General features: G+C 34.8%; 1 protein-coding gene across 5 annotated transcripts in view; it reads right to left on the reverse strand.

Moving 5' to 3' along the window:
- Positions 1-5,055: 5,055 nt before the first annotated feature.
- LOC129288636 (protein transport Sec1a) overlaps positions 5,056-17,671 on the reverse strand; it is a 32,616-nt gene continuing 20,000 nt past the window's right edge. For 2 of the 5 annotated variants that reach the window (XM_054925310.1, XM_054925314.1), the window contains 9 exons: positions 10,523-10,619; positions 10,293-10,418; positions 10,101-10,199; positions 9,319-9,438; positions 8,885-8,962; positions 7,477-7,676; positions 6,510-6,600; positions 6,344-6,433; positions 5,056-5,342 (listed from right to left, as the gene is read on the reverse strand). In XM_054925310.1, coding sequence (XP_054781285.1) covers positions 5,289-5,342; positions 6,344-6,433; positions 6,510-6,600; positions 7,477-7,676; positions 8,885-8,962; positions 9,319-9,438; positions 10,101-10,199; positions 10,293-10,418; positions 10,523-10,619 — 955 coding nt within the window. In that variant the 3' untranslated portion in view covers positions 5,056-5,288. The remainder of the gene's footprint in view (positions 5,343-6,343; positions 6,434-6,509; positions 6,601-7,476; positions 7,677-8,884; positions 8,963-9,318; positions 9,439-10,100; positions 10,200-10,292; positions 10,419-10,522; positions 10,620-17,671) is intronic. The other 3 variants (XM_054925311.1, XM_054925312.1, XM_054925313.1) reach the window with 3 other exon arrangements.

Below are 17,671 nucleotides of genomic sequence, written 5' to 3' on the forward strand. Positions count from 1 at the left end.
GCATGGCTCGAACCATAGACCTTTGTTGCTAAAAGCTTTTTGTGTAGCCAATAAGGTTAGGAGAAAAACCATTCAGGTGTTATGTTGCCTGGGCATTAGAAGGAGATTTCACTGATGTTATCCATGAGGCTTGGAACTCAACCAATTAGGATGAAAATATTCAAAATTTTGAGAAATAGGTGAATATGTGGAATAAGAAGAAAGTGGGCTATATCCCTTGCAAAAAGAAGAAATTCTTGAGGAGACTTGAAGGCATTGGCAAAGCTAGGAATCAAAGGGATAGTAACTACTTAAAGCAAGTGGAAATTGAACTTTGACAAGATAGCTCAAGAGGAGCTTATTTGGTTCAAAAAATCTCAATGCAGCTAGTTAAAAAGTGGAGACAAAAACACAAATTTTTTTCATGTTGCTACCTTAGTTAGAAAATAAAGAAATAAGGTGGATGCTTTAAAGTATGATATGAGAATATGGATAGAAAACCAGCAGGTTATGAAAGAGATGACTGTTAATTACTTTGAAGAACTTTTTAAGTTTCACACAGGGCTAAATAATCACATTATGACCACAATCACCTAACACAAACTCTCAAATAATGACAAAATGCTTTTAGCCAAGGAGATTTTAGATGCAAAAATAAAGGAAGCAACTTATGAGATTGGAGCCGTCAAGACTCTAGGGCCAGATGGGATTCAAGCTTCTTCTATCATGATTTTTGGAAAATCTTGGGGCTAAAAATTACTAAGATGATCAAGGGTGTCTTCAATAAGCATTATGTATTTAGTACACTTAATGAAACTTTACTAACTCTTATCCCAAAGATTGACAGGCCAGAAATTCTAAAGGAATTTCAGACCTATTTCCTTGTGCAATGTTAGCTATAAGATCATCTTTAAAGTCATCACCACTAGGCTAAAAAGAATTATGAGTAAGGTAGTGGGGCTTCATCATAGTAGTTTTATTACAAGTAGGCAGAGTAGTGATAATATTACTATAGCACAGGAGGTCATCAACACTATGAAACACAAGTTAAGAACAAATGGGTATATTGCATGAAAAGTTGACCTTGAAAAGGCTTATGACAAACTTAAACGGGACTTTATAAATATTTTCCTCTGTGAAATTAGTCTAGACAATAATTTGGTTGACATTATCATGACATGCATTGAGAGCTCCATAATGTGGGTAATTTGGAATGGGGAACCGAGAGAAAAATTCAAACCTTCAAGAGGTATACAATAGGGTGACCTTATTTCTCCATACATCTTCACCTTATGCATGGAGAAACTAAGCCATATGATCGAAGATGAGATTGGAGGGGTAGATGGAAATCAATCAAGCTTGATAAGAATAGGCCTCCTATATCTCATCTTTTTTTTACAGATGATTTGATGTTGTTTGGGGAGGTATCTAAAGAACAAGTTGAAGTTATTAACCAATGCCTTGAGAAGTTTTGCAATGCTTCTGGCCAGAAGGTGAATAAAAGTAAAACAAGAATGTGTGTCTCTAAGCATGTCCACTTTTCCAAAGCTATGGAATTGAACAGTCAATTGGGTGTGGATCTCGCAGCTAATCTAGGTAAATACTTGGGAGTCCCTCTGCTTCACCGATGGCTCACAAAGCACCATTGTAGTACAATCTTTGACAAGATCAGAAAAAGACTTTCAGGTTAGCAAGGAAAATTCCATAACCTTGTTGGGCGTTCAATATTGGTCAATTCAGTTGTTAATGCTCTACCACCCTACAATATGCAGACGGTACTTCTTCCAAAAGGGGTGTTACGCGATAGAAATTTCCTTTGGGGAAGTAGTGAGGAGGAACGAAAAGTGCATTTGGTTTCGTGGAAGGAAGTTCAAAAAGGATGGGATAAAGGAGGTCTAGGAGTAAAAGATCCACGTAACTTTGTTGGAATTTAATCTCCAAAAAAGATGCCTTTTGGGTTTGGGTGCTCAGATCCAAACACAAGTGTGGTGAGATAGCTATTCGTGAAGTAAGCAAGAAACAAAAAGCCTCGAAAACTTGGAAGAGTATTTCAAAGGTCTAGAACAAATTTATTACTGGGGTTGATTGTAGAATTATTTCTGGCAACAAGTAAATTTTTGGAAAGATTGATGGTCTAGTATACACACACCAGTTATTAAACTGATTCATAGTTGTCAGCAACCCATCAATATGTCAGATAGGGTGGCGGATTTCATTACTAACTGTGCTGAATGGAATAGAGCGAAGTTGGAGATTTGGCTCCCACATAATATTGTTAACAAGATCACTAGCATTTAGATCCTGAGAGGAAGGAGGGGTGAGGATAAATTTATTTGGAAGCCATCCAATGATGGCTCCTTCACTATAAAATCTGCCTACTCTTTCATTGTTGCAGGTATAGGAGATTAGTAAGACCCACTTTGGAGAATAACATAGAGAACTCAATGCCTGTAGAAAATAAAGAGCTTTCTATAGCTGTTAGCAAAGAACAGGCTTCATACAGGAGAACTAAGAGCTCGACAAGGAATGGAATAGTTTGAAGACTGCCCGTTCAGATGTGGTGAACCGGAAACTTCTTTACATGTGGTTAGGGATTGTCAAATAGCATGCTCAATCTGGAATGAATTAGTCAAAACTAGTCATTGGCAACTCTTCATGACTATTAATAATACAGATTGGATCAAATGGAATGCCAAACAGAATATAGGAAAGGATTCTACAAAAAAGGTACCTTGGTTCTTTCTTTTTATTTATATCTGTTGGGAATTATGGAAACTCAGATGTAAAGGGCTATTTTAAATAAAAGAGGATATTCGTGCCCTTGGATGCCACAAACTGTATATCGAAAGCCCTTACAGATAGGCAGCTACTTGGTAAAGTTAATAGTGAAAGAGCTTTATTGCATCATCAACAAAGTTGACACCCGTCTAGACCTAGTTTTGTTACAATAGATACAGATGGCTCGGTGATTGCTAATGGAGATGCTACTTGTGCTGATATAATCAAAGGCACACTAGGTAATTGGGTCTCGGCCTTTTGTTACAAACTGGGAGACATGCTACCGATGATCGCTGCGCTAATTGGGATCAAGATGGGACTTGAGTTTTGCTGGTTTCATGGTTTGTATAATGTGGAGCTCTTCTCAGATTGCGCTATAGCTATAAATCTAGTTACTAGAGATCAGACTTCCACCCATCCTTATTAAGAAGTCATTGATGATACAAAGAACTTACTCAACAGGAATTGGTCTATCTCGATTAATTTCATGTATAGAGAAGCTGATTGCTTAGCTATGAATTGTCATACTTTTCTCAATGACTTGTACATCTTTGATCAAAAGCCTCCTTTCTTAGTAGGGTGATATTTGATCAAAGATTTGGTATTTTTGCTGTTTCGGCTTTCTACTGCTACTGTTGTTGGTGGATTTCCGTTTCATCCAAAAAAAAAAAAAAAATTTGGGCAAAGAAGAAGGAAGCCGTATGAGAGGGAGAAGGATGATATTTTGAATTTTGAAGAAAGGCCTTTTTCAATCAATGCTTGATTCCGGCTATTTTCGCCTCTCGCTTGTTATGCTCACTATCTTCTTTTATCGATTGATTGAGAATTGTCATGAAAAGAAAAAATGGGAAAGTGGCCAATGTTTTGGATCATGTGTTGTATTGAGGTGCGTTTGATTTTTGTTATCCTTTAAAATTTTTTAATAATAGAATTAAATGTTAAAAAAATTGTTGAAAATAATTATCTATTTAGTAGAGCAAAAGATTTTAGGAAATAATATTTTCCCAATCTTAAAGATTTTATAATATTATATTTTTAAAATAAAATATTAAGAATAATGATTAACTTCAAAAATGATAACCATTACCTATATAATAATTATCTTTCTATTTTATAATTTATTTAAGAAAGTTCTATATTTTTCCTATTTTTCTCTGTGATTTTTATTTTTTATTTTATTTCATTTTAGTTTTTTTAATATAAAACCAGATAAAATAAGGCGCGACCTGAAAAGAGTAGAAAGAAGACATTTTATGATTACTAATTAATTAGTGCTCAAGAGGGGGAAGAAAAGGTTAGCGCAAATAAAAGTAAAGCCAAGTATAACGTGAAGTCATATAAAAGTAAAGCCAAGTATAACGTGAAGTCATAATTGCACATAGCCCTGTTACTATAGATAAGGGATTTTGGGGACAGATTTCTATTAGCATATAATAATATATATAGATACCTACTATATATACTACACACAGACACACACACACACACACCCCTCATCGGGCTCAACGAGTAGTCTAATTTTTTCACCCTTGATTATAACATATATTCTGGCCAATAAAGAATTATAACATATAATAATACAAACTTACACAACATCTTACTGGCATTAAACATTTTATAAGCCCATAATATTTCGTATAAGCTCATACAATGTGATTCAGTTTTATTTAATTTAACCTAGACGTTTAAAATATTCATTTAAACAGCATGCTGTTAATATATATATATATATATATATTTTGTAACTATCTCTGCCATCCAAGTGAACCATATGTATGTAGTCAATTTGTAACAATCATGTTTGTTTCAGTCAATTGATGTGAATGAAAAAAGGTATATATAAGAGGACTTTTGGAAATATCAATTACAAGGATCCATCTTTAGTGCTTATTACGTTGATGGATTTAAGCGAGACCTGATTGTTTTCCTCAAGGATTACAAGTTTCTATGAGCAGGGTTTTTTAGCTTCTTATTATTTTGAGAAACAAATCGTGTTTATTTTATTTCTAAATAGTTATTATTAGATAGGGTTAATTGGATTAGGTGCATTCTTTATAAGAATTACAGGAAACGTTGAATTAAATAATAGGTGCATCTCTAAATGGGTATGGATATCAATTTTAATTACAAGACTCTTAATTTTATGCACACATGTGCTGAATTACTCACAAGAACGATATGAAACATTGAATTAAATATTTTGTATTATTGAATCTGAAGAAAAATATTAACTATCGGGAAATGATAACAGATTGTTATGAAAAGTGATAAAATAGATAAGATGGGAGACTCCTGGGATCCAGAAATCAAAAGTTATGCAAGAAATTTTGCGTACTTCAAAACAAAAAGCATTACAAAAAATGACCACAACAAAAAATTTTTTTGCCACAAGACCACAACAAAAATTTGTATAAAAAAAGGGACCCTAGGAACCCATTTGAAGAAGGCATGTCAACACAGAAAGGACCAAAACTTGCCTGGTATGATACAATAATAAGAAATATAGTTCACAAAATTTCTTTAGAAGAAATTTAGATTCCGAGGCCATCCAATGCTGCTTGGCCTTCAAATAATAACTTCAACTTCTGCAGAATTTCACCAACCAATACATGGAAAACAATAAACAAGAATTTACAAGTATCAGAAGGGGAAAGTAATTTTCTGCAATTTCCAGAAAATTCTACAAAGTAAAATACAGGATGAGACAGCAATTAGTTGGTGTCTTCTATTCAGTTTTTTCATAGGATTTTTTAAATCAAACTGACATATTCAATGTAACAAAGAATGAAAGAAAGAAGGAAAACAGTAAAGAAAAGAAAAAATGTCGAGAATCTAAAAGCACGAGAAACATTTGAAAGAAGAATCAATAAAATAATTGCTAATATATTTCTTATCAGGATTCAATACGTCTCTGCTAATTTTCTGCCCCAAAAAAAATGTCTCTGCTAATTATTATGATTTCCATTATCTTTTTAAGTGGGGAAGAAAAACTGTTGAAACTGTAAACCACAGATTTTTTTTTTTTAAATACGTTATTTAAGGTATTAACTCAAACATGTTTTGGAAGCAATATAAGCAACTCACCATGATATTTAGCTATATAACCATGCTTCTTGCTGTTATGTTTGATTTTAATGTGTGGTTTTCATGCCTATAAAAATCTTTTTAATTTATATTACTCTTTCGGTATGTTGCTCTTCATGTTGTGAACAATCAAATTGGCTCCTTCGCCTATTTGACGTGGTAACTAAATTTTTGTAGACAAGCATGAGCACAAGCAAAAAGCAAGAGATGGTTTCCCATCAGGAAGCCATGAATAGACAATTGAAAATGTGATACACTGAATTTATGACTTCATAGCAGTTAAGAACGAGCGAGTTCCATTAGTACTCCTACTAATAAGCACATTCATTTGGGAAAATAAATTGCACTTCACTAATTGAAGAAAAGAGAAGCTGTAAAACAATTTGACTAATGAATTACAACGGTAATCAGAACACTACATATAATACTGCAATTGTAAAATCATATAGCTCCTTTAGTTACTATCCTATTAAAGCACTATTATAACAAAGGGAAGTATTACCGTGATATATTCGGGAGGATCAATAATGGAAGAAGAACCCAGAATGACCTCCCTCCTTAGTTTTGATGTCATTTTATGGCAAACTCGGAGCTAAAAGTCACATTTGATATTTTAGTATATGTTCCAATTGCAACATATCAAGTAGTATCTTGATGAAAAAGTTTACCTCTGATCGAGTAGCCCCACCAATGATAAACACAAATATGCGCTTCCCCATCTTCTTGAAATCATTATCGAGATTCTTCAGCGTAGAGTCACTATGCAAGGAAGGAAAAAGAAATATGTTTAAGATGGGAAAGAAACAATCAGCAAGTGCAATTTAGTTTTCTCTGAAGGTATGAGGATATTGAATCCTTCCTACAACTAGCAGCAAAATCTTGAATATACTAGATCAATGCTAGGGAGTCTCATGGATCCAGCTTGGTTGCTAGAAATGAGCCCTATGGAAAGGAAATGATATTTTTATTCCACCTAAAACAAAGTAGATTCCATCAAGAGCTGGGTGGAAAAGTAAGTTTGATGAAGAAAAGGTGTCACCATTTAACAAACATATTTTACAAATTAAAATTATACTTCTAACACTTTTAAGAGATACTTTTGTCTTTCTTACAACTCATTTCCACGGTTATCTTTCTTTCTCCATACAGCCAAATATACAAAACCAAAAACTTTTTTTTGTTGTTTCTTTATCATGCTAAATGGGTCATCATAAGATTTTTTTTTTTTTTCTATTCCTTTCTGTCAACTGCCTTCTGAAAAATGACTTTGGACTATTTTATGAAAAAGTAAAAACATTTCTTACATATTAATATCCCATTTGGTTCACTTTTGAAGGCTATTTGTGTTTTCAGCAACTCATTCTACTTCTACCTTTTTTTTTTTTCCAGTCATATAACCAAATATATAAAATTAAAAACATTTTATACTTCTTTATCTTAGTAAACAAAATTATTGGTTGCATGATTCTTTTCCATTCCTTCATATCCCACCACCGACTCAATAACCAAATAGGACCAAAAGATCTCCATGGAAGGGTATTCAGTTTGGGCAATAGCTTGAAATATCACAGGCAAAAAGGTAAAATAAATAAATAAATAAAGATATTAAGTTTTAGCCAAGCAACAAAGAATCACCTTGAATATCCATCATCTGAATGACGAGATCGTCCCCAGTTGGCAGTCCGTCTTGATCTTATTGAATGTGGATTATTAGTAGCAGTTGTCTGTGGGCGTTGCCCACCTCTAGTGCTTACTTGGGTGGGGGGACTTGGTTGATTTTTACATGAATAGTCACTTTTTGGTAACTCGCCCTTGTTGAGATTTTCAATAAGTTCCTAACAAAGGGTAATAAGGGGTTTCCATTTTTATAATATAATACTACATCAGAAAAGAAGCATTCGATTACACAATGTTTCCATGTGTTAGAAAACTAAAAGATCACTTATATCAATTAATTTCACCAGCAAAAGGTTTGAAGAGGCTTGTTCCCACACAATTACATAAAAGGAAGTCTCAAGTAAGAGTTTGAGCAATAATTAGTCCTCGTCTATGGATATGCTTAAATTTTATCCAGACATATTAACTTGGAGATAGAGGATAAATTAAGCCATAGAGAAGCTATATGACTACTTATAGAGACCAAACAACTATAGTTTAATATTGAAAAAAGTTTGTGCTATATGTTATTTTATAGATTTATACTTTATGAGTATTTATTTTTAATATAAATGTGTCCATATTCGTCTCAAGATAAGGTGATAGGCTGAGCCTTCAATGGTCTATATTCTTTCATCAATCAGAAGCTGTGTTTGAAAAAAATAAGAAATTTTAAAGTTTTATCTTGTGAAATTCTAAACCTTCAGGAGAAAAGTTACTAAGAAAAAAAACGCCCGCGGGGGGGGGGGGAGTTACTGACAATATGCATACAACTTAATTTGTCAGCATGTATGGTGTCCAACTTTCCAATTCCCATAACATTGTTAAAGAGAAATCAAGCTCAGTATCAATTTATAAAGAAAAGCAAATAAAGACAAGCGGGGAGTTATATAACTTGCCATCATGTATTGCTTATTTTCTAACTTCCATAAGAATGCTAAGAAGCATGCGAAGCTCAAGTGCCACATTTCATAAATCACATGCCACAATGCCTTAATTGACGTGCACCATATATCAAAGAATAACAAAGTACAGTATGCAAGGAAGCAAATTATGTCGATACATCAGTTTTGATGCTCTAATGCAATTAGCATAAATTCCAAACAAGTAACATCAATGTCATGAAATATGCAGAAAATATTTGTTACTTTATTTAAATCTTTGGTAAAGGAAAGGATTTGGTCCAGCCATGGCTCACTAATTAAGACTGAAGGGGTTTTGTTAACTGTTTTTTTCTTTTTTTTTCTTTTGGAAAGAATTGCTGCATATGACAAATGGAGAATGACTATATTAATTTGTTACTTGCAGACTCCAGAAGATAAACAAGAAAATAAAAGATGGTTTGGTGAATGTAACAAACAATGGAATTGATGAGCCATTGTCATACCTCTATCATGGGGTAAAATCGAAATAGTTGCCATGCTTCCTCCTCATCAGTACGATCTTTCCGTGCTGCATTCTTTTTCTGATGTAAAAAGAAAACACACACAAACACCCAGAGTTGATAACTTAATGAGAAAGAACAGCTAACAAACAGCACATGCAAGAGAGCATCTTTTAGTAAAAGACAAATACTTGCTACATAATTGAAAAGCATTTAATTAAGAAAAGGAATTAGCAATTCTTCTACTTTATGTGAACTTGAGTTTTGTTGAAATTCTAAATTAACTTAGTCTGTATTTGACTTCCATAAGTATGGAATGCATATATATAGTAGATGGTGGGCCTGAGCATAAACCCCATATTACAAGCCATGTTATTCAAGGTTTGTGGACAGTGTGGTTTGTTGCTGATTTTAATAATATATAAAATTTTCTTTACCTTCTGGTTACTGAACTTGAGTGAAAAATCAATACCACTAGATGACTTCTTGTCTGATGATCCAGTCAACATTTGCATGTTACTAATGGCCTTCATGTCAATAGGTGATAGTTTTGCCAACTGCTTGGATAAAAGTAGCCATCAACATAAGCACTTCCCTTTTTCCACAGCTCCAGCATAATTATAGGCTTCTTAAAAAGGCAAACTTATAATACTTGCTTACTACGATTTTTCTTTTAATATTACTAATGCTAATGTTGCAATGGAAAAATAAAAAAAATGCAGGACTCCAGGGAAATCATATGGTTTAAAACAGTTGAACATATTTTGTAACATGAAAGACAACCTTTTTGTTCTTGCCACTGAACCAAAATATTTGTGCGCACATATGAATATAAACCAAACCACATTACATTACGGGAGCAAGAAAATTTTAGATCAATCACTTCTAAAGGAGACATGAAAATATAGAGAGCCAAATTAAGACAGTAGTAATTTGTTTTCAGTGAATTTTTCAAAAGAATGACAATTTGATCATCAATTTAGGACAAAAGATAAGCATCGATCTTGCTATAGGCAATAGAATGTTGAAAAAGTAAATATTATTTAATACAGATATTTAAAAATTGCATATGTATTTAGAAGCATAGGTGCCTCCTGTGCATTGCATATAGTTTGAAAATGATAGTGTTTATATTTTTTGTTTTGATATTTAAGTTGAGAAATGAAACAAAATTGAAAAAAATAGTGGTCAAGTAAATCACATAGAGGTCAATAATCACCTGCATCAACTTTGTAGCTTTATCTCCCTCAAACTTTTCAGGATAGACGATTGCATAAATCATTAGTAAACGCAATTTATTTTCGATTGGTGTTTCCTGCTTTTGGCACATATTTTAGTAAGAAATTTTAAATTTGGGTATTAATTAAGCAATTGATATTGACTACGCAGACACATGCCCTCAATATGAAACCTGCTTTGTTCTTAGATAGTTAATAACTTCCTTCGCTCCTGCATCTCCAAAAACAAGATCCTGTTCCAATTGTCCAAGATCTCGGAGCCCTGTATCTCTAATAATTTTGTTCATCTTTCCAGCTATCTATAACAAAGTTATCAAAGCAGCGTGATCATAATTGATATATTATTCCTTTTGTTGTTAATTAATTTTGAGTTAACATGGCTGTAAACATAAAAGAAAGTCACCTCTACATGGAGAGAAATCTTTTCCATTGTCTCAGTGTATTCAGGCAAGGCTTGAACCATTTTCTGCAAATCTCGTGTGGACAATTCACTACCATCTCTGAAAAGTACAAATTTCTAGATTAGGGTCATGTCCAAGGAATATAGTCAAATCATGTGGAAAGATTAGGAGATCACAGTCTAACAATGTCTTCATTGATCTAAGGGTCCTTGATCGATCCGCTATCTATTTTGAATGTAATTAAAACCTACTATGTTAACATATTTGAGAAAAAGGAAGAAAGGGGCCTTCAGAAACAAAATCAAACTGTTACAATAGAAAATATTTTCATTTATTGCAGACATTATAATCATAATAAACTTGATAGTAGTGAAAGTATAATCACAAGGGTTAGGATAATTTGCCATTATGATAGAGGCTCTTGCTCTGTGTAAATGTTGCCTCGTTCATGTGAATGAAATCAAGCAATTCCATTGTTCAACAAAAAAGTAAAGCCATTCCATGATGTCTCTCTACATGGTATTAGAGCTTTCTGGTTACCATTCCATTGTTTCAAATCTTCCTTTCTTCATGGCTTATGTATTTCTGGAGAGAGGCATATTGGTAAGGGCCAGGGATACCTTGGAATTCACATTTAGAGTGATTTGCGTGACACTTCATTTCTTCAGCAACTTCCTTCCTCAGAAACAACCACAGTTTTTGGCCAGAGCCAGTTGCTTCACATTTTTCAGTGCTTTTTTTTTTTTTTTTTGCTTGTTCCGAGTGTGATGAGTCTCTTTTCTGTTGAGTGTTGTACTTCCGTCATGCACATTGGGTATATTCACCTCTGCTGTGTTGCACAGCTGTTATTGTATATGGTTTGGCATTCTTGGTTGTTATTTTGCCTTTGTTTTATTGATGTGATTATTAGTTGGTCATTACTTTCTCGATTTCTGAACCTTTGCTTTCAATCTTACTTTGTTTTCAAGATAGCGATGGTTGAAAACAAAAGTTATGTTGCTCCAATGTGACAAAGATCATTGAAAAGGAAGATCATTTAACCAAACCTCCTGAAGATGACGGACGACAGGTTTAGTTGAGGAATAGTGCCCATCTATTTCTACAAATTTAAAGCTTAAATGGGAGTGAGAAATTTAGTTCTTTTAATCACAGTGAATTTGTTGAAGAACTTATGGACTACTTGGAGCTTTTATATTTAGGAAAAGGGAATATTACCAACATCTATGAGCTGTGAAATCTTTTTGTTGTGCAGGAAAGTACGAGTGGACATAAGGCCTCCTTCATGTGGAGTTGAATAGATTATTCTTCTTATTTCTGATTTGAACGCTTAATAGGCAGAAGATGGCAGGTATCAGTTTTCTGTCTAAGCTCCCATTTGAATATGAAACATTCAGACCACAATCAATTTGGAACTGAGTTCCCATACCTACAGGAAACCATTCCTATAGTAATTCAAGTAGAAATTGTACAACCCAAAGAGCAAGCTAACTACAGCGAACTGCAGGGAGAACTAATGGTAGCAGCCAAGAAACAGGAGAAGCTATATACTGCAATAAACATGAACCATGTAATATGAAGTGTACTTGTAAGAAGCTTCAGAATAAGCAACAAAAAACTCAGTGACTGCATGTTGTGTCCTCCACCGTGAATCTATTCGAAGGCGTTTTGCTCAGGTAAATAACAAAAAACAGCCTTTAAGACATAATGTGGGCATTATGAATTCACTGTGTGATGACATTCTGTTTGGGCATTATAGGGACCTCAATCAACCACCATACTTGATAAGAAAAAACCCATCCCAAATAGTGATGAATTGATTGATGAACTTAATAGTGCAACCTTCTTTTCAAACATTGACTTGCAACTAGGTAACCATTAGACTTGAAGCAAGCTTGATGAAATCCACAAAACAACCTTTAAAGCATACCGGGCATTATGAATTCACTAAGGCCTTTTGGACTGACCGATAGCCTTTCCACTTTGCAATCTGCCAAGAATGATCTATTATGATCTTATAACCTCTCACGATCACTTGACCCACTGGAGGTTTATTCTTGGAAAACTACCACATGGTGACTTCTATGATAACAAGAAGTACCTCTTCAAAATCAGCTAAATTAATTTCTTGGGAAATATGTAGGACATGATTAACATATATGTTGCAGCTTGAGGGGAGTAATAAAGAATATTCTTATATATTCTTGAATTGTAAATATCCTTCTAATTATGATGGAAGTGATTATAAGATTTGCATCAATTACATATTTATTTATAAGGCCTCCTATAGTGTACGTGATTAGATTTTAGTTAAGATTTCCTCAAAGACTTATTCAAGGAGGAAGAAACAAAAGATAAATTAAATCTGATTTTATTATTTTGTTATTATTTGATTTGAATTTGAATATTAGTTAGGAGAGGTTTCAGGAGATTTTATTTAGATACTTATTTCTTTAGACTTTATATAGATTTTATTTAGCTTTCAATTATCTAGTTATCTAGATTTCATTTGTATTTGGCTTCATAAATATGCCTAACAATTCTAGGCTAGCATATCACTAATAAAATAGTTTTTCAAACCCTTTTAAGATTTTTCTAAGTGTAGCTATTGAGAAAAATATAGAACAAGATTCTTGTTCTATATTATCTTGATATATTTATTCCTCTTATTTCCTTTTGTTATTTCGAGCATCTAACAATTTGGCATTAGAGTCATGGTTACTACACGTATTGGTCAAGAAACCAATCCTCCTGACAACTCATCCAACAACATCCCGGAAAATCAAAACTCATTTGCATCAAATCATCTTGACACTATAGCTACCATCACTTCAAAACTCGAAACTCTCAATTTACTAAACGAAAAAGTATAGGCACTTGAAGCCTCTACACTCAATAAAAGCAAGAAGATGAAGGAGACCCATTGCAAGCACTATTATGAATAAGAGAGTGACGATGACCAAGAGAATTACAAACACAATAGATTTCCTCACACCAAAATAGAATTCCCAAAATTTAGTGGAAGAGACCCTCGTGGTTGGATATTAAAGGCAGAAAAATTTCTTAAAAACTATAACACCTGAAGAGCAGAAAGTGGATATTGCATTGATGTCTGTGGAAGAAGAAGCATTAGATCTATTCACTTGGGCCAATAAGAAGAAAAACAGTTCTTTATTGGCAAGAGCCCATTAAGTCGCTGCAAGAGAACTTTGGGCCACCAAAATACCAAAACCCAGATGAATACTTGTGTAGCATCGAACATACAGGGACGGTGTAGGAGTATCGCACATAATTCGCTAAAAAATCTGCACAGGTCATGAATTGGCTATAACATTTCTTACTTGGAGTCTTCTTGAATGGCTTGAGCAAAGAATTGAGGGCAGACTTGAGGATCCATAAGCTGTGTCCTGTATACCGGGCTGTGAGCCTTGCCCTAGAATATGAAAGCAAATTGAATCATCGTAGGCCTAAGCCTAACTCTGGTCAAGCCCAAAACAGGTTCAATTCAACCCCCACAACCTTCGCACGTGACCATCAAGGCAACCAGAGGCGTCTTCTTCGACATGTATTCAAGCGTCCAGAAACCAGCCATGGCATCGTCTTTCTCCTCTAGACCAGTGAGTGTGACAAAGTCCAGACCTTCCCTTTTAGATGTCAAGCAGCAAAGATGAAGAGACAAGGGTCTTTGTTTCAAGTATGGGGATTTGTTCAGGCTTGGGCATTGCTGGAAGGGGTCCTTTGCATTGCTGGAGATCACTAACAACAATGAGGAAATCATGCCTCCTCTCAAAGAAGTTGATAACAGCGAAACTGAACCTGAAGGGGCTAAAATTTCTTTAAATGCTATTTTGGGAAGAAACAACAGGCTTGAATGAAGCTGAAAGGCATGTTTGGTAAGCGCGAGGTCCTGTTGTCGGTGGATAATGGGTCCACTCACAATTTTATATCGGATTCATTAGTGCAAGAACTTCATCTGCCAATTGGAATAAGCTTTTCATGATTTTTTGGTTGAATGGAAAAAGTTATAAGCTCTAAGGAGTCCCTAATAATACTGTTAAGGGTGCTCAATTCCAATCAATGCAACATATCAATGCTTTCGCTAACTTAGTTCCTTTCAAATATTTCAACCCGCAGCCTTTATTCGAAGAATTCCCACCTGTCTTTCAAGAACCTACTAGTTTGCCTCCATTTAGAAGCCACTCACATGCCATCAACTTGCCACCAAGGGCCAACCCTCCAACTTGAGACCATATCATTACCCGCACCACTGAAAGGAAGAAATTGAGAAGCAAGTTGATGAATTGCTTAAAAAGGGGTTAATTCAACCCAGCTCTAGCCCATTGCAAGCCTAGTCTTATTGGTCACTAAGAAATATGGTTTGAGGCATTTTTACATGGATTATTGAAAATTGAACATTATTACTATCCTATATAAGTACCTGATTCTCAACATGGATGAGCTATTCGATGAATTACATAGGGTAGTTTATTTTGCCAAACTTGATCTCCATTCTAGGTACCATAAAATTCGGATGTTACTTGAGGATATTTACAAAATTGCATTTCACACTCATTCTGGGCACTATGAATTCACAATGATGCCCTTTGGCTTAACTAATGCCCCGCCACTTTTCAAGCGACTATGAATGACTTGTTTCTCCCTTATTTGAGGAAATTTTTATTGGCATTTTTTTGATGACATCTAGGTCTACAATTCCTCTTTTCAACAGCATTAGGACCACATGAGCATGGTTTTGATGGCCTTGCATAGCCTTGCAGGAAAATGTTTTCTGCATCATCTTAAAATAGTTCTTTATTGGAAGGCCATGAGTTCCTTTTCTGGGATATGAAATTTCATCCTAAGGAGTTGAAGTTAAGGCTGAAAAGGTGGAAGCAGTACAGGAATGGCCTATTTCTTAAAATGTGGAGGAGTTGCATAGATCCTTGGGTCTTGTAGGGTACTACCAGCATTTTGTGAAGAATTTTAGGATCATTGCACATTGTCCAACTAAATTGACTAAGAAGGATGTCTTCTTATGGTTTGAGGAAGCTTGAAAAGCTTCTGATTGCCTTAAGATTGCATTGATGATGGCCCTAATGTTGCAACTTCTCAATTTTAATGAAGAGTTTATGATTGAGTATGATGCTTTGATAGAAGGGGAGCCATTCTTATGCAAAACAACCATCCAATTGCTTACTTTAGTAAGGGTTTCTTTGTCTCTATTCACTACAAGTCTGCTCATGATTGAGAACTCCTTGCATTAGTCCTTACAGTATAAAAATGGCATCATTATCTCTTAGGGAGGCATTTTGTCGTGCGAACAGACCATGCTAACCTTTAACATCTACTACAACAACACATCACTACCAATGCTCAACAGCAATTGATCATAAAGCTCTTGCCATTTAATTTTACTATCATCCACAAGGCAGGGGTGAATAATAAGGGGGTCAATGCCTTGTCAAGAAGACCCCAACATCCAGATTTTTTCCAAATGGCAGTACCTTTTGCTTGAGTTGCATGATCTCTCATCTGAGTTGGCACTAGATCCATTAACAAATGATATAGTGTTGGATTTGCAAAGGGATCCATCATCTTGGACAAGATTCCACCTAGTTAATCAAAATCTCTTCTACGATAACTAGGTAGTCATTTCTTACACATCACAGTTGAGAGCAAAATTACTATTAAAAGCTCACTCATTGGCTATTGGTAGGCACGATGGTTTTCTTAAAACATTTAAGAAGCCCACGGCAAACTTTTATAGGCCTTCCATGAAAGTGGATGTAAAAGTGAATGTGTGACACTATGCCACTTGTCAACAAAATAAGTATCAAACCTTGGCATCAATAGGTCTTCTTCAACCCTTATCTATATCCTCTTAGATTTGGAAAGACTTCTCACTTAACTTCATCACAAGCCTTCCCAAATTGGGGGGTTTTGAGGTCCTATTGGTAGTGGTGGATTGTTCGAGTGAATATGCCCACTTTATTGCTCTTGCACATCCTTACACTACAAAGAAGGTCACAACAGTCTTTTGTGAGGAAATTATCTGACTACATAGGGTGCCTTGCACAATTGTTTCTAATAGGGACCGTGGTTTCATGAGCTCCTTTTGGCAAGAATTATTCCAACTAAGGAAAGCCAAGTTAGAGATGAGTATTGCATACCATACCCAAATAAATGGTCAAACAAAGGTGGTCAACTGAGGCCTTGATGTCTATTAGTGATGTTTTGTACATGAACAACCCCAGTTGTAGCACAAGGTTCTTTGCTGGGATGAATATATATACAATACTATTGATCACAAATCAACCAACTCTTCTTCATTCAAGGTGGTGTACAGTAAAGATCTACCTTGCTTCCTCATGTGAAAGGAGAGACTCCTTTAGTTGACTTAGAAGATCAACTAGTGGTCAGAGATGCCATGCTCAAGTTCCTAAACGATGATCTACGAAATGCTCAAGGCTGGATGAAGGCTTATATGGACAAGCACAGGAGAGAAGTTGAGTATGTTGAGGGTCATGTTGTTTGGTTGTGAGTATAGCCCTTTTGCCAACAATTTCTCACCAAGAGGAGGTTTAGAAAATTGTCACCTCGCTTCTTTGGCCCCTACAATAGCCTTGAGAAGATTGGAAAGGTAGCTTATGAATTGGAACTTCCTTTAAATGCTAGGATTCACCCCATTTTCTTTATCTCTCTCTCATCTTGCTCATGGGGTGGATCCACCTATTATCCCAGCTTCTTTACCACTATCTACTAATTTTGAGTTGCATGTGGTGCTTGCACAAGTCCTAGCTTATCAATGGACTTGCCATAACTCGTTTGAACTGTTGGTACAATGGCAAGATTGACTCGCAGAAGAAGCAAGCTGGAAGGATTATGATTATGACCTATTAAAAGCTCAATTTTCCTCTTTTCAACTTGAGGACAAGTTGAGTTTTTAAGGGGGTAACGATAAGATTCCCTTAAAGATTTATTCAAGAAGGAAGCAACAGAAGATGAATTAAATCTGATTTTATTATTTTGTCATTATTTGATTTGAATTTGAATATTATTTAGGATAGGTTTCGGGAGATTTTATTTAGTCTTTAATTATTTAATTATCTAGATTTCATTTGTATTTGCTTTATAAATATGCCTAGCAACTCAAA

This window comes from Prosopis cineraria, unplaced genomic scaffold (genome assembly GCF_029017545.1).
Source record: "Prosopis cineraria cultivar Desert tree isolate PC_DT_omini unplaced genomic scaffold, ASM2901754v1 PC12, whole genome shotgun sequence".
Classification (NCBI taxonomy): domain Eukaryota; kingdom Viridiplantae; phylum Streptophyta; class Magnoliopsida; order Fabales; family Fabaceae; genus Prosopis; species Prosopis cineraria.